General features: G+C 42.3%; 1 protein-coding gene across 1 annotated transcript in view; it reads right to left on the bottom strand.

Moving 5' to 3' along the window:
• Nucleotides 1-1,549: 1,549 nt before the first annotated feature.
• LOC118386514 (von Willebrand factor C domain-containing protein 2-like) overlaps nucleotides 1,550-18,427 on the bottom strand; it is a 37,830-nt gene continuing 20,952 nt past the window's right edge. Inside the window, exons 3-4 of the mRNA XM_052522702.1 lie at nucleotides 10,701-10,830; nucleotides 1,550-1,703 (exon numbers count right to left, since the gene is read on the bottom strand). Of these exons, the coding sequence (XP_052378662.1) occupies nucleotides 1,552-1,703; nucleotides 10,701-10,830 (282 nt within the window). The 3' untranslated portion in view covers nucleotides 1,550-1,551. The remainder of the gene's footprint in view (nucleotides 1,704-10,700; nucleotides 10,831-18,427) is intronic.

Genomic DNA, 18,427 nt, shown 5'->3' with positions numbered 1-18,427 from the left:
TGGGAAGCCAACAGCGGTGAGTGATATGTTTTTGTGACCATTGTAATTCCCATAGCGAAGCGGTGTGGTGAAGACATCTCAGAGAGAGAGAGCTACAGTAAGCAGATGACAGAACACATCTGACCGACTAGCATCACCACACTGGATGGTTCCGACCTTGAATATGTGGACACCTATAAGTACCTAGGTGTCTGGCTAGACTGCAAACTCTCCTTCCAGACCCATATCAAACATCTCCAATCGAAAATCAAATCAAGAGTCGGCTTTCTATTCCGCAACAAAGCCTCCTTCACTCACGCTGCCAAGCTTACCCCAGTAAAACTGACTATCCTACCGATCCTCGACTTCGGCGATGTCATCTACAAAATTGCTTCCAACACTCTTCTCAGCAAACTGGATGCAGTTTATCACAGTGCCATCCGTTTTGTCACTAAAGCACCTTATACTACCCACCACTGCGACTTGTATGCTCTAGTCGGCTGGCCATCGCTACATATTCGTCGCCAGACCCACTGGCTCCAGGTCATCTACAAGGCCATGCTAGGTAAAGCTCCGCCTTATCTCAGTTCACTGGTCACGATGGCAACACCCATCCGTAGCACGCGCTCCAGCAGGTGTATCTCACTGATCATCCCAAAAGCCAACACCTCATTCGGCCGCCTTTCGTTCCAGTACTCTGCTGCCTGTGACTGGAACGAATTGCAAAAATTGCTGAAGTTGGAGACTTTTATCTCCCTCACCAACTTCAAACATCAGCTATCTGAGCAGCTAACCGATCGCTGCAGCTGTACATAATCTATTGGTAAATAGCCCACCCATTTTCACCTACCTCATCCCCGCAGTTTTTATTTATTTACTTTTCTGCTCTTTTGCACACCAATATCTCTACCTGTACATGATCATCTGATCATTTATCACTCCAGTGTTAATCTGCAATATTGTAATTATTCGCCTACCTCCTCATGCCTTTTGCACACATTGTATATAGACTCCCCTTTTTTTTCTACTGTGTTATTGACTTGCTAATTGTTTACTCCATGTGTAACTCTGTGTTGTCTGTTCACACTGCTATGCTTTATCTTGGCCAGGTCACAGTTGCAAATGAGAACTTGTTCTCAACTAGCCTACCTGGTTAAATAAAGGTGAAATAAAAAAAATGTTTAACAGTGCTAATGGTTTGGTGGAAATGACTTCATGAAATATATAAACATGTTTATAAGCAGCATAAGCAGTAAGTAGTTATCAGAAAATATAAATAGTCACACAGTCAAAGCAGAAGACAAAAAAACAGTCTCAAGAAAAGTTCCTCCTGCTCTCTCCGCTCCTCTGTGGTTAAAGTTGTGGTAGTGGTGGTGTGTAGGTACGGTGTACGAGAGCTTTTCATTTCAGCTTGTTTTGCAGTCTCCTAGTCAATGTTGCCAAGGAATTGTGCTCCTCTCCTGTCCATCCTATCAAACATACAAGATGAGCGTTTTGTTTGTTTGTTTGCCTTTGCAGCAGGCAGGACCGCTCCCTGGCTGCACGTCACCAACACCGTCCCCGCCGGGGTTTCTATGACAACGTCTGGCCATTGAGGCACTCCCGGCGCAGGCACTGTGCTGGCTTCCACCAGTCCCCATTGTGACAGCGGCAAATGGTGCAGTCATCTACCTTCACTTCAATACCGGCTGGGATGATCGTCGTTCCGGCAAAGCAATTTGGACCTGCCTCATGGGAGCAGAGGAAGAGAGTGAAGAGAGAAAGACAGAAGGAAGAGAGACGGAAGGGAAGGAGGGAGGGGAGAGAAAAGGAGAAATGAGTGTGGTGGTTGTTTTCTTGGGAGGTTCTGTAAGAAGAGGATGGCAGAGTGATGCCTGCTTGGGGAGTTTTGAAGTCAGGACAGACACACAGATCCTTTCACGGGCATGCACAGATGGGCTTGTTTTTGCAACATTAAAGCGCTTTTCTTAGCCTGGCTCTCCCTCGACATAGAATGCATTGCATTTCAATGTGCCGCAACCAGAGAGGAGGAGAGAAGAGGAAGGAGAGGGCTTGACAGCACAGAGAGGGCTGGAATACAAACACACGCAAATGCACACATGTACACATGTACTCCTGCACACACAAACACAAATGCACACCAACACACAGAGAGAGAGAGAAAGTCACTCCTTGATTCCTAGTCTGCATGGAAAGGCCTCCTCAGCCTCTGTGGAAAGTTTATTTGGTCGATCATTGCGCTTGCAACGCGCAAGATAGTGGGTTTGATTCCCATGACCACCCATATGTGAAATGCACACAGGACAGTAAGTCGCTTTGAATAATGTATTACATTATCTTTCTACAAGACTTAACAATGAATGCTTCTCAGCATGCACGTGAGATTTGGTTCTGGGTGCTGAGATTAGGAAAGCCTAGTAGCCTATTTAATTTCTTTGGAAAAGATAATCATGTCCAGATTGTGTCCCTGCTCCCTGGCTGCATATGATCTTGATTCAAAAGTAATGTAAAGTAAGTAGCTAGCCTTGTCTGAACTGGAATGGCCCATAGGGCAGGAGCCTATCTCCTGTTTCTGAAGCATGAGGTAACTTGCTGTACAAGTACACGTCCTGGACAGGACACAAGTCTATTGCATGGCCTAAATTATACTTCAGTAAAAAGTCAAAGTAAATGCTCTACATCAAACAGGCAAAGCATCAATATAGGATCAATATTGAATCCTACTACACCGGCTCTGACGCTTGTAGGATGTGGCAGGGTTTGCAAACTATCACAAATTACAAAGGGAAAACCAGCCACGAGCTTTCCAGTGATGTAAGCCTACCAAACAAGATAAATACCTTCTATGCACCCTTCGAGTCTAGCAACATTGAACTATGCATGAGAGCATCAGTTGTTCTGGACGACTGTGTGATCACGCTCTCCATAGCCGATGTGAGTAAGACCTTTTTAACTAGGTTAACATTCACAAGGCGGATTACCATAAAGCGTACTGAGAGCATACGTTGACCAGCTGGTAAGTGTCTTCACTGACATTTTCAACCTGTCCCTGACCCAGTCTGTAATACCTAAATGTTTCAAGCAGACCACCATAGTCCCTGTGCCTACAAATGCCACGGTAACCTGTCTAACTGACTACCGCCTCGTAGCACTAATATCTGTAGCCATGAAGTGCTTTGAAAGGTTGATCATGGCTCACGTCAACACCATCATCAGACACCCTAGACCCACTCCAATTTGCATACCGCCCCAAAATATTCACAGATGACGCAATCTATATTGCAATCTACTCTGCCCTTTCCCACCTAGACAAAAGGAACACCTATGTGAGAATGCTGTTCATTGACTACAGCTCAGCGTTCAACACCATTGTGCCCTCCAAGCTCATCACTAAACTAATGACCCTGGGATTAAACACCTCCCTCTCACTGGATCCTGGACTTGGTGACGGTCCGTCCCCAGGTGATGAGAGTAGGCAACAACACATCTTCCATGCTGACCCTCAACATACAGTAGGGTCCCCTTAGTGGTGCGTGCTTAGTCCCCTCCTGTACTCCCTGTTCACCCACGATTGCGCGGCCATGCACGACTCCAAAAAGATCATTAAGTTTGCTAATGACACAACGGTGGTAGGACTGATCACCGACGATGATTAGACAGCCTACGCAGGGGTGTCAAACTCATTCCACGGAGGGTCTAGTGTCTGCATGTTTTTGCTTTTCTCTTTCAATTAAGCCCTCGACAACCAGCTGAGGGGAATTCCTTACTAATTAGTGACCTTAATTAATCAATTATGTACAAAAACCTGCAGACACTTGGCACTCCGTGGAACGAGTTTGACACCTGTAGCCCTCCGTGGAATGAGTTTGACACCTGCCAGGTCAGAGACCAGTGTGGTACCAAGAACACAACCCCTCCCTCAATGTCAGCAAGACAAAGGAGCTGATTGTGGATTACAGGAAACGCGGGCCGAGCACGCCCCAATCCACATCGACAGGGAACAGGTGGAGAGCTTGTCCACATCACTAAGGAACTATCATGGTTCACACACATCAGCACGTCGTGAAAAGGGCATGACAATGCCTCTTCCCCCTCAGGAGGCTGAAAAGATTTGGCATGGGCCCTCAGATCCTCAAAAGGTTCTTCAGCTGCACCATTGAGAGCATCTTGACTGACTGCATCACTGCTTGGTTATTTTTACACTTTCTAAAAATGTTCCTCTCTGGATTGTTGGGAAGGGCCCGTAAGTAAGCATTTCACTGTTAGTCTACACCTGGTGTTTATGAAGCATTTCACTGTTCGTCTACACCTGGTGTTTATGAAGCATTTCACTGTTAGTCTACACCTGGTGTTTATGAAGCATGTGACAAATAACATTTGATTAATATTAAGAAAACCAGACGGCATGATTTTCTTGTTTATTTTATTTACTGACTGACAGGGTCCGACTCCAACACTCAGACATAATTTACAAACACAGCACTTGTGTTTAGTAAGTGCTTCAGATCAGAGGCATTAGGGATGACAACATGGTTGTAAAGTTCTGTATTTATTTTCTTAGTCAACCTTGTGTTCTGTTTCGTTGTGTTCTTGTACGTAGCCCTGTCTTTCATTTATGTTCATTGATTTCTCCTGTGTTAGTTACTCACCTGGTCTCATCTGCTCCTTATTTAGTTCAGTTCATTTTGACTCTACTAAGCCTTTTCCTAGCTCATTTGTGAGAACCAGTTACAGCCTTCAGTCCTAGTTTTGATTCACCTGCCTGTTTGCCTACCTGTGTATGACCACTGCCTGCCTGTGACCACGTTCCTGCCTTCTAAGAAGGTGAAATTAACACCTGCCGCGCTCTGCGCATGAATCTACACCTTTTTCTCCCTGAGTATTCATTACAGAGGTATATTAATAGATGCTTGAATTGGACCATAATTATGTCCTGCCTGAGCATTCGAAGTGTAACTTTTTGGTGTCAGGGAAAATGTATGGGAGTAAAAGTACACATTTTCTTTAGGATTGTAGTCAGAATTATATAGGGAATAGGGTGCCATTTCAGACGCATATTTAACTCACCCTTGTCTGTTTAACCCACATAGGGGAATATCATGTCAGGAATAATCATATGTAAAAACATCTCTAACTATAGTAATAATAGACCACTAGCTACACCTCATAATAATAAGACACTGCCCACATCCCCACAGCAGAATCTAAAATATGCAATCACTATCAGTTTTCTTTCCGATTTTATTGCATTAAAATAGCTTGTCTCAAGGCCTACTGTAAGCAGTCCTCAATGATCTGCAGTACTGTCTCTTACTCCTCTTCCTCAAGGTATACTACTGACTCCTTCCAGGAGTTTAGTGTTTTAACAGACACCCAGGCATTTGGAAACACCCCTCAGCTGCTCTGGAACAAACTTCAGTTTCCGGATTTCTTGCTAATAGCTGAGTGAACACACTAGCAGTGTAGCAGTGCAAGACTGCTCTGAACCAAATAGATCTAATGGCATCAAGTATACCTTATAATACATCAAACACTATCTAGCCTAGCACTACCTCCTTCCGGCACCTTGGGCTACCCATACCCCTCTCTTCCGTGCCCGGGTCGATTCTCCTCTCGTAGTCTACTAAGATATGATAAAAGCCCATCAATCAACCTGTACCTCAATGGAGAAATCGTGAGTGGCCTGATGCCAAGTCCTAATTCTCATCGATCCACCACCCACCTTCAGTACAGCTTCAGTACATCTGGCACAAGTCATAGACAAACTGGGCAGAGGTTGATAAGAAAAGTGGGCATCAAGCAGCCCTGCCAAGTGTGGGTGTTTACGATGGGAAGTCACATCAGGAGAAAGGCACAATACGGGTCCCAAATGGCACCCTATTCCCTTTGCAGTGCAGTCCCTTTTCTCCCCAATTTTGATCTTATCTCATCACTGCAACTCCCCAACAGGCTCGGGAGGCGAAGGTGGAGTCATGCGTCCTCCGAAACATGACCCGCCAAACCGCACTTCTTAACACCCGCCCACTTAACCGAGACGCCAGCCACTCCAATGTGTTCGGAGGAAACACCATTCAACTGACAACCGAGACATGCGTCCTCCGGAACATGACCCGCCAAACCGCACTTCTTAACACCAGCCCGCTTAACCGAGACGCCAGCCACTCCAGTGTCGGAGAAAACACCATTCAACTGCCACAAGGATTCGCTAGAGCAAAGCCCTCCCTGGCCAAACCGCCACCTAACCCGCACTACACTGGGCCAATTGTGCGACGCCCTATGGGGCTCCCGATAACGGCACTGTAAAGAGAATACGGTGCCATTTGTGATGCAGTTACATGCAAGGACACAGTATCCACTGTCTGTCACCACTGCCTGTCACTACTGCCTGTCACTGCAGAAGATGGAAAAGACAAGGCTCTGAGACCTTGGGACATTGCTCCATTCAAAGCCAGTGCTTGTCTGTTAGTACTGTCAACAGGGATACATGTTACCTGTTTCTCTGTGTTGTCACATGCCTGTCTATCAGGAATACAGTGACTGACAGGTCAGATGAAAAGGAATAGATAGACGCTGAAAAGACAAGTTCCCATGTGTATTTTCCCTGCAAAACTGTAAAATAACTTTATGTAAGCTACATTTACTTGTGAATAATTTAAATGTATCTTACATAAAGTAAATTCATATTTAAATCAAATTCATAAGTTAATTTATATCCCTTTAGGATAGAGCTAGGTTGTTACATTTGCATAGTCCTTAGGGATCCTCAGCTTAATTTGCCTAAGGAAACCTTGAAGAAAGCCTGATGAAGCCCTCTGCAAGTCAGAGTACTTTAGTCAAAGTATGTGTATCTGCTGATGCTATGCGAGTGTCCCATATGTCACCCGATGGGCCCTGCAATGTTAGCCGTTTTTGTCATTTTAGTAGTAATTTACTGTATTAATCAACAGTAGGATACTGTGTAAACTGAATATAGTAAATTACCGTAGGATGCACAGTAAAATACTGAACATTTATTTTACAGTACACCGTAATTTCAACAGTAAAACACTGAAATGCAGAGTAAAATAACCTAAATGTGTTTTACTGTATTAATTATGGTGCATTTTGAGAAAATGGTGTGGGCGGGGAAAGAGTCTCTGACTCATTACCATATTTTAAGGTATGGCTTGTAAGAGACTATATTTGAGTGAGAATGCTGTACCTCCACAGAATACGGTAATATAAGCTACTCCAATGGTGCAACAGTCTACGGCTAAATCACCCCGGGTGCATTCCTGGGCTGTGACATTGTCGGCCTTGGCCGTGAGAGATATTGAATGGTTCACAACTGGCCCAGCATCGTCTGGGTTAGGGGAGGGTTTAGCTGGTGGGGCTTTACTTGGCTCATTGTGCTTGAATGACCCCTTGTGGGCCGGGTGCCTGATGGACTGATGATTGTTACACGTTATTATAACAGATGCAATTTGGGGGGTGTAATTGTTTGATTTGATTAATGTAAGCTGAATTGATTATTTATTGTTTGAATTGTTTATTATTTTTGGAATTGTACATAATTTGTTTAGAAATTTTAGCATGTATTGAATTTTGGAATAACCATTTAAATGGACCTTTAATGGTTACGTGACTAGCCATGTGCTTTTGATTTGTTTCTGTCAGTTTAGAAGCCTTTGTTAAGGCCTAAAGTGCAACTGATATAAAACACCTAGTATTTACATTTATGCTGTAATATGTAAATACATAGAGCCAACCTGCTTGGTATAATCCCTTGTAATTACAGTAAAATACTGTAGAAATAATTTTCTTACAGTTTAATAGTCACTTTTACTGTGTTTAATTTCTATGGCATCAAATTACCTTGAATATCTCAGTATTGGTACTATCCAGATATGGTCAGAGCTACACTACCATTCAAAAGTTTTGGGTCACTTAGAAATATCATTGTTTTTGAAAGAAAGGCAATTTTTTTGCTCATTAAAATAACATCAAATTGATCAGAAATACAGTGTAGATATTGTTAATGTTGTAAATGACTATTGTAGCTGGAAACAGCAGATTTTTTTATGGAATATCTACATAGGCGTACAGAGGCCCGTTAATAGCATCCATCACTCCTGTGTTCCAATGGCACGTTTTAAGTTTATCATTTTCAAAGGCTAATTGATCATTAGAAAACCCTTTTGAAATTACGTTAGCACAGCTGAAAACTGTGGTGCTGATTAATTAAGCAATAAAACTGGCCTTCTTTAGACTAGTTGAGTATCTGGAGCATCAGCATTTGTGGGCTTGATTACAGGCTCAAATTGGCTAGAAACAAAGAATTTCCTTCTGAAATTCATCCATCTATTCTTGTTCTGAGAAATGAAAGCTATTCCATGCGAGAAATTGTCAAGAAACTGAAAATCTCATGCAACGCTGTGTACTTCTCCCTTCACAGAACAGCGCAAACTGGCGCTAACCAGAATAGAAAGAGGAGTGGCTCTAACCAGAATAGAAAGAGGGGTGGGAGGTCCCGGTGCACAACTGAGCAAGAGAACAAGTACATTAGTGTCTAGTTTGAGAAACAGACGCCTCACAAGTCCTCAACTGGCAGCTTCATTAAATAGTACCCGCAAAAACCAGTCTCAGTTGAGAGTTGCCTATCAACCAGAGGCAACTCTGGGATGCTGGCCTTCTAGTCAGTTGCAAAGAAAAAGCACACACAAAATCAAACGCACACACACACACACACACACACACACACACACACACACACACACACACACACACACACACACACACACACACACACACACACACACACACACACACACACACACACACACACACACACACACACACACACACACACACACACACACACACACACACACTCTCTCGCTCTACAACAGAGATGAATCTTGCCAGAGCTGGCTTTGGTTCCCTATGGGGTTGGAGATGGCAGGCAGGCTCCCTGAAATGCCACCACCACGAGGGTGTCACTGTATCCTGTCTGTGTGGATTAGTGCTTCCTCCAGCTGCAGGCCCAATATGTGTGTGCGTGCACGCCTGCGGAAGTGTGTGTCTGTGTGTACAAGCATCTTCCTTGTACACCTTACAGCTCCAGTACCCTCTTTCAGAGAGCTTAGCCTATATAGGACAAACTGAGCTACAAACGAAGATACAGTCATTTTAGTGAAAATAGGAATTTGATTGAAGTCTAAATTGGGACATTTATTTATTCTTTATTCCTTATATATACTGCTATGAGCCATATCCCAAGTGGATGCTCTTGTCCTTTTCCTTAAGGATGCACTGAAATGTCCTTTCCTGTCTCTTGCATGTGAGAAGCCCTTCATTAGTTTGTTCTTCATTGTTTACGTGGAGCTAGTTTAATCAACAGTCAGTTTAGTCCTTTTTGCATTTTCCATTGAGAGAGTTAGCCTATACAACGGAAAAATCATCATCATGACGTCTGACCTGCAAGACTATACCCGCATAGTGGCTATTTGGCTCAGGTATGGATGCCCTGAGCTACAAGGCAAATTCTTCAGTGTAAATGTTTTAATCTATTAAACACTGAAAATTTTGAGTCTGTGGACCAATATATACACATGAACCATATTAAATTAACACAGGACTTAGTAGAGTTACCACCCATGACTGTATTTGTTAGTGACAATGTTGTTGCATTCCCCCATTTTCCGTTATATGTTATAATTAAAATGTTTTATTATTTAACACAATACCATTAGTGATGGGGAAACTGAGCTTCCTGAAGCATTGATGTTTCCTAGCCAATTGCATCGAAAATAGGTTCATTACTTGACGCTTTGATCAACACAGTGTACATTGGTAGCCCCTGCTGGTCAAAATAATCTAGAGCTGCCAAATTATTATAGATGACGTCCCACACCCCATATCGTGTTTGCAGTGTAGCCTTTTTGCTTCCTACCAAACCAATCAGATGGTTGTTTGACAAAAACAAAGCTTCAGACGTCATTGATCATATGCCTCTGATAAAGTGATACAGACATAGACATACTGCTTAGTGATTTCGACACATGCCTTGGAGTTCCTGTATCAAACGTAACATCACTAAATATCATACATATTTCATTAAGCCTTGTTTTGAGGGCCTAGTTTTACACAAATACATGGGCCTGAGACTCATACACATTTGCAGTGTTAATGCTGCTTAGTGTGTTGTATTTAATTAAAGCAGTTTGTTGTGTCCTCATTAGCGCTCAGGCAACCCCCCCAAAGTAACAATTTAATATACAGTAAAACATAAAAGATGCACGTCCTCAATTAAAGAGACTGAAGACTCGAATCATGAAAATATAGACGTAGAGAAAGAATCTTTTGGTTGGGTTTCGATGTGATAAAAGTGTAATTATTTTGTAGTGGGTTTGTCGGTTGAGGTTCAAACAGTTACGTTTCAAGTTTATTTGTGTAACGAATGTGTAATGACTACTTTAGAAATGTAACTTTCCAGTGTGCTCACAATAAAATCACAAGATCAGCAAGAAATATACAAACATACTAGCCTGGTTAACCAGACAAAATAGCTATGTTCATCATTCTGTTTTGTGAAACAATGGTGAGCACAGCGTCAGTCTGGCTTCCCAGGGTACATGTACACAACAACCAGCAATACAATCGTAAGGTTGATATACATAAAGTATTTCAGTAAAACCTATGTGCGTGCGTGTCAGAAACACACGACAGTAAAGTGCCCTTACCGTTTTTACAGACGGGACAGCACTGTTCTGGCTCGTAGACTGGGTTGACACACTCTGGGACGGCACAGTCAGAGACCACACAGTGCACCTCGTTATTTGGTTCACAGCGACACCACTCACAAGGCGAAGGCTGGAGGGAGAGAGGGGGAGAGAGAAAATGGAGAGAGAGAGTGAGGGAGAAAGCGAGACCGAGGGGAGGGAGGGAGAATGAGGGGCAGAGAGAGGGGGGAAGATTTTAATTGCATTTGAATACCAATCATATAACTATTGTAACAACATGGTGGCAAGATTGCTGTTAATATCAAGTTATAAGCCTTGAAAAAATACAAGGGTTAATTTGACTGAACATTTAAAAGATCAACTCATTGTCACAGTAGGATGTCTGCACACTCTTAGAAAAAAAGGTTCCAAAAGAGTTCTTTGGCTGTCCCCATAGGATAATCTTTATTGGTTCCACTTAGAAACCTTTGGAGTTTGAGGTCGAACCCCATGTAGAAAGGGTTCTACATTGAATCCAAAAAGGTTATATCTGAAACCAAAGGGTTCTGCTATGGAGACAGCTGAAGAACCCTTTTAGGTTCTAGATAACACATTTTTTCTAAGTGTGTAGGGTTACTCTTTACAACACATTAGGAAATCCACTGAAACTTCACTTGTAAACTGACAACTATGATATGATTTAGCAGTGTTCCTAAGCAACAGTGCTTAGCCTACTCATCCTTGGGGGCCATGCTGGAAACAGAGTGATTGAATTGGAACATCTCAATCACGCCACATCAACCTGGGTATGTTTCCGTCTGTCCCTCTACCTACTGAGATCCAACTGGTACCTAATGTCATGGGCAGGTCTCCTATTGGAAAAAAGTTACTGTATGTCCATGGGACTTAGAGTAAGTCCAAGGTAAAATAAAAGAGAAAAAGGTCTGTCTGTAGCAAAAGGTAAATATTAAGCTCACGTAAAGAATATACTGCGTGGGAGAACTCAACCCAATTGAAACAGAATGAACTCCAACAGTTGTTGTCATGCCATGTCTGCATAAGCAGAAACCTTTAGTTTACCCACTGACCACATTTCCATTATAGTCTGTACACTCTTTAAAAAAAGGGTTTATTTTGCTGTCCCCATAGGAAAACCCTTTTTGGTTCCAGGTAGAACCCCCTGTGGAAAGGATTCTAAAAGGAATCCAAAAGGGTTCAACCGGCAACCAAAAAGGATTATTCAAAGTGTAATCCTATGGGGACCGCCAAAGAACCCTTTAAGGTTCTAGATAGCACTTATTTTTCCTAAGAGTGTACTACATGCCTTTTGTAGTATACAATGTATGCCATCATGTTGTAAGCTACAGTGAAAGCAAGTCACTGCCTCTAGAGAATGACAAAACCACTATCTTTCATTTTCACATTCACCCACTGCAAAGGGTATCCTTTTAGCAATGTTAAAAGTCCCTGCAGCCCCAATGGCCTTTTCTCTGCCCCAACTTAACAATGTCACCCTATTTCCTATATAGTCTTCTACTTTTGACCAGAGGCATATGGTCCCCGGTCAAAAATAATGCACTATAAAGCGAGTGGGGAGCCATTTGAGACAAAGCCAGAGAGATGTTGACTCATACATTTGGAGCGGTGCCTCCGCCTGGCTGGTGTGTGTGTGTGTGTGTGTGTGTGTGTGTGTGTGTGTGTGTGTGTGTGTGTGTGTGTGTGTGTGTGTGTGTGTGTGTGTGTGTGTGTGTGTGTGTCAATAGGGTGATGAGAGACAGAGGAGAAGCCTGAGCCCTCTCAGTAGCCAAGGTGTTTAAACTTTGTACATAGGTAATTGCCAGACTGAGATCCCCTGTCTATGCCTTAAATAACACTGTTTGGCCTCAGAGCCAAGGGCTCTTATCCATGGAAACGCTCCCTAATTGTACTGAGCTCAATGGTAAACAAGAACAAACAAACAAGTTTGTGCCTGAGGGTGAAATGGCAGTCTTTTCGACTGAAACTGCATGACTTTTACTTTGAAGCCTCACAGTTTGTGATACAGTTGAAGTTGGAAGTTTACATACACTGAGGTTGGAGTCATTAAAACTCGTTTTTCAACCACTCCACAAATGTCTTGTTAACAAACTATAGTTTTGGCAAGTTGGTTAGGACATCTACTTTGTGCATGACACAAGTCATTTTTCCAACAATTGTTTACAGACAGATTATTTCACTAATAATTCACTGTATCACAATTCCAGTGGGTCAGAAGTTTACATACACTAAGTTGACTGTGCCTTTAAACAGCTTGTAAAATTCCAGAAAATTATGTCATGGCTTTAGAAGCTTCTGATAGGCTAATTGACATAATTTGAGGTGCACCTGTGGATGTATTTCAAGGCCTACCTTCAAACTCAGTGCCTCTTTGCTTGACATGGGAAAATCAAAAGAAATCAGCCAAGACCTCAGAAAAACAATTGTAGACCTCCACAAGTCTGGTTCATCCTTGGGAGCAATTTCCAAATGCCTGAAGGTACCACGTTCATCTGTACAAACAATTGTACGCAAGTATAAACACCATGGGGCCACGCAGCCGTCATACCGCTCAGGAAAGAGACACATTCTGTCTCCTAGAGATGGACATACTTTGGTGCGAAAAGTGCAAATCAATCCCAGAACAACAGCAAAGGACCTTGTGAAGATGCTGGAGGAAACGGGTACAAAATTATCTATATCCACAGTAAAATGCGTCTTATATCAACATAACCTGAAAGGCTGCTCAGCAAGGAAGAAGCCACTGCTCCAAAACCGCCATAAAAAAAGCCAGACTACGGTTTGCAACTGCACATGGGGACAAAGATCGTACTTTTTGGAGAAATGTCCTCTGGTCTGATGAAACAAAAATAGAACTGGGGGATGCTTGCAAGCCGAAGAACACCATCCCAACCGTGAAGCACAGGGGTGGCAGCATCATGTTGAGGGGGTGCTTTGCTGCAGGAGTGACTGGTGCTCTTCACAAAATAGATGGCCTTATGAGGAAGGAAAGTTACGTGGATATATTGATACAATATCTCAAAACATCAGTCAGGAAGTTACAGCTTGGTCGCAAATGGATCTTCTAAATGAACAATGACCTCAAGCATAATTTCAAAGTTGTGGCAAAATGGCTTAATTAAGGACAACAAGGTCAAGGTATTGGAGTGACCATCACAAAACCCTGACCTCAATCCTATAATTACACCAGCTCTGTCAGGAGGAATGGGCCAGAATTCACCCAACTTGTTGTGGGAAGCTTGTGGAAGGCTACCTGAAACGTTTGACCCAAGATAACAATTTAAAGGCAATGCTACCAAATACTAATTTAGTATATGTAAACTTCTGACCCAATGGGAATGTGATAAAGGAAATAAAAGCTGACATTTCATATTCTTAAAATAAAGTGGTGATCCTAACTGATATAAGACAGAATTTTTACTCTGATTAAATGTTGGGAATTGTGAAAAATGGAGTTTAAATGTATTTAACTAAGGTGTACGTAAACTTCCATCTTCAACTGTACATACTCAGAAAAAAAGGGTTAAAAGCGGGTTCTTTGTAAGGCAAAGGGTTCTACCTAGAACGTTAACATCTTAAGAACTATTTTTGGAAGAAAGGGTTATTTGATTATTCTTTGGAAGGCAAGAAGGATTCTTTGGAAGGCAAGAAGGGTTCTACATAGAACCATATATAATATTTCCTAGCATGTCTGTTATTTTGCATGTGCATTATTTGGTTGATTCATTTTATGCAACACAAAAATAAAGAACATACAGTTTTCTAAACTAATCCAATCTATTGGATGTATTGCACCCGTTACTGAGATGGTTGTTCCAGTTTGGATGACTGACAGTCTCAGTATTCAAGTTGCCTTACTCTGCCAGTCAGTCTGAATGCAGGTGATTAACAATGCCACTTGTTGGATATCCTAACTCTGGCTGGATTCCAATAGGAGTTACACGTCACTTTGTAAGCCAGCATGTGACTTGCAGGCTTGATGTGACCTGTAAAACAGGAGATTCTTAACACTGTATTAGGGTATAATTAGTGATAGTGAAACAAAGCTTGATGAAGCATTGTGGTTTTCCAATAGTCTTGAAAACAGGTTCATGACTCGAGGCATTGATTAACACAGTGTACATTAGTGGCACCTGCTGGTAAAAATAATTTACAGCTGCCAAATTATTATAGATGACGTCCCACACCCCGTATCTTATGCGCAACAGCCTTTTTGTCTTCTACCAATTCCAAACCAATCAGGTGGTTGTTCGATGAAACTAAACTTCAGACATCATTGATCACATGCTTCTGATAAAGTGATACAGACATCAGCACACTGCTTTGAAGTATACTGCGTAGAGATTTTGATGCATGCCTCAGAGCTCCAGTATCAAACATCACTAGACATAACTAGGCCCCCAATGAATTGCCTTATCATATATGTAATTTATTGTCAGAAATAATACAAAAAAAAAAACACTTTATTATACACAAACTGGCAGTAACATTTTTATGAAGGCATTTAAAGGTCTATGGAATCGTTATAAAACTGCAGCTCTGGGATAATGGTCTTATTGAACCTTTAGTAAAAGTGAACTGTCTGACAACTCAAGCATCCTCAGCTTGTAACTAGTAACATGCAATTTCATGATACAGACATTCATGAAACCTGTCATTTTCAGAGCTTCCTCTGTTTTTCAGACAACACAAAACTCCTCAAACTTTGATATCTACTTGATATCAATCTATCTAATTTACATATTTTCCTGCAACTGATCTTCCAACATACCTGTAACTTTCTCCATCCCCTTTCCTTTGGAATATTTTTTTACCAGCACTCAATTGTCATTAAAATACCTTAATTAGTAAGAGACCTTGAACAAATATTTTCAGCACTAGATTACTGCCTCCAGTTTTCTTGTAGATGTAAATGGATGGATATATCTCGCTGAATTTGCTTGATATGGTGCCACTGCCAAATCTATGGGGAAGGTGATGAAGTTAAAACACTGACAAGCCTTTACTGCACTCTATATTTACCATCATATAACAAACATTTGCTTCTTCATGGCATAGATACAAAATGAAACAAAATAAGAAATTGCACACTACTCATCGAGGGATACATTAGATATGGATGGTTGAATTAAACTGAAGCTATTATTTATTTCCTTTGTATAAGTTGTGTTTACGTCCCTACGGTACATGTTCATGTGCTGTCACAGTGTCTCTTACAAAGACTGTCAGATTAATTTATTTGACATGATCACCGGAATAATGACATATTTCTCTGTAATCATGACAAGAAAAACACATTGAATGCAATTTCTTGACTGGATGCATTGTTATACATTTGATACATCTGAAATTAAAGTATATTTAAAATGAACGGGAAGTATCCACTGTATAATGTACTTCCTGCCTCTCAATAATACATTGCAGTCTAGTGCATGCGTCCATCAATGTATTTACTGTAACAGTGCTAGAGTGCTTTGAATGCAACCTTTTGTGTGAGATTTACCGTTCGGTGAAGTGGATTAATCATGCCACGGTCTGTAAGTACGACAGTAACACACAAAAAAAAGAAAAACACCAAGACCATGTTTTGCCATGCCGAGGGGTGTGTTAGTGAGTTTGTGGATCAAACTATATGGTGATTTGTGAGCCCATTCAGGTTCACATAAGAGTGAACTGACTGTCGAAGCTGCATTAGAGACTGTAGTGGTTGTACTCTGATACTATTCTACGTTATTCTAAGTTACGTCAAAACAACATCTTATATTACCAGAATGTAGGAGAGGTAGAGTGGAGTGTAGATGGGAGATGAAGGGATGGAAGAGGAGAGGTGGAGTGGAGTGGAAATGGGAGATGAAGGATTGGGAGAGGAGAGGTGGAGTGGAGTGGAAATGGGAGATGAAGGATTGGGAGAGGAGAGGTGGATTGGAGATGGGAGATGAAGGGATGGGAGAGGTGGAGTGGAGTGTAGATGGGAGATGAAGGGATGGAAGAGGGGAGGTGGAGATGGGATATGAAGGAATGGGAGAGGAGAGGTGGTGGAGATGGGAGATTAAGGGATGAGAGAGGAGGTGGAGATGAAAGAATGAGAGAGGAGAGATGGAGATGGGAGATGAAGGGATGGGAGAGGAGAGGTGGTGGAGATTAAGGGATGAGAGAGGAGGTAGAGATGAAAGAATGAGAGAGGAGAGATGGAGATGGGATATGAAGGAATGGGAGAGGAGAGGTGGTGGAGATTAAGGGAGAGGAGAGGTGGTGGAGATTAAGGGATGAGAGAGGAGGTGGAGATGAAAGAATGAGAGAGGAGAGATGGAGATGGGAGATGAAGGAATGGGAGAGGAGAGGTGGAGATGGGAATTGGATGGGAGATGTGAGGTAGAAATGAAATATGGGAGATGAGGGATGGGAGATGAAGGAATCGGAGAGGAGAGGTGCATATGGGAAAGGAGAGTTGGAGATGTGAGATGAAGGTATGGGAGAGGGGAGGTGGATGGGAGAGATGAAAGATGGGAGATGAAGGAATGGGAGAGGAGAGGTGGATATGGGAGATGAACAGATGGGAGAGGAGATTTGGAGATGGGAGATTAAGGGATGAGAGATGAAGGAATCGGAGAGGAGAGGTGGATATGGGAAAGGAGAGTTGGAGATGGGAGATGAAGGTATGGGAGAGGAGAGGTGGAGATGGGAGTTGGATGGGAGATGTGAGGTAGAGATGAAATATGGGAGATGAGGGATGAGGGATGGGAGATGATTGAATCGGAGAGGAGAGGTGGATATGGGAGAGGAGATTTGGAGATGGGAGATTAAGGTATGGGAGAGGGGAGGTGGATGGGAGAGATGAAAGATGGGAGATGAAGGAATGGCAGAGGAGAGTTGGAGATGGGAGATGAAGGGATGGGAGAGGAGAGGTAGAGATGGGAGATGAAGGGATGGGAGAGGAGAGGTAGAGATGGGAGATGAAGGGATGGGAGAGGAGAGGTAGAGATGGGAGATGAAGGGATGGGAGAGGAGATGAGAGGTAGAGATGGGAGATGAAGGGATGGGGGGGTATAAGGGGTATCCAAAGTCAGATAAAGACACAAGGCAATCTTTTTTAGCTTTCATTTACCTCACTCAGTTGACTTATTTCACGTAAGTTATGCGGGGAACTTTCTCAAACGAGTTCAACGCTCCAGTTATCTCTGACCTACTTGTTTGCTTCTCTTAACCAGCTTTTCAAATTAAAACAATGCTTTTTTCTTCAGGCAAATTGGATAGGAAAATCAATTTGAGCAACTCATTTTAGATGCTTTTCATAGGTTTCCTTTCATAGGTGTCAGTGCTGAAGAGCACAGTAACTAATCAGTGTAGGATGTGCATTGTGGGCGGTGAAGTTTTTTTTGTGTGTGTGTATGCACACGTGTGTGTAAAAGTGTGTGTTCTGTCCTCCATTCTATCATTTTCTGCTGTGCAAAGGGTGATATATTGGTTCATTACCTTGTAAATTGGTTTTCCTGTAATATTTGTGATTGTGATCTTGAAAGGCATTGCATTTTGTTGCAGAACTTTTACTGCAGTCTGACACTACTCTTGTGAGCCTGATCAGTGTTTAAAAAGCTGCTGCAATGTCAGACTGGGCAGTTGAGAGAGCTGAGAGTTATAAAACCCTCAGAATTTAACCTTAACCTTGACATTTTGTCCAAAAGTGTCATTCGTAAATAACTGCATTTTATTTA

This window comes from Oncorhynchus keta, chromosome 7 (genome assembly GCF_023373465.1).
Source record: "Oncorhynchus keta strain PuntledgeMale-10-30-2019 chromosome 7, Oket_V2, whole genome shotgun sequence".
In the NCBI taxonomy this organism is placed as follows: domain Eukaryota; kingdom Metazoa; phylum Chordata; class Actinopteri; order Salmoniformes; family Salmonidae; genus Oncorhynchus; species Oncorhynchus keta.
The sequence above is the reverse complement of the archived record's forward strand: the minus strand, read 5'-3'. Positions and strand labels throughout refer to the sequence as shown.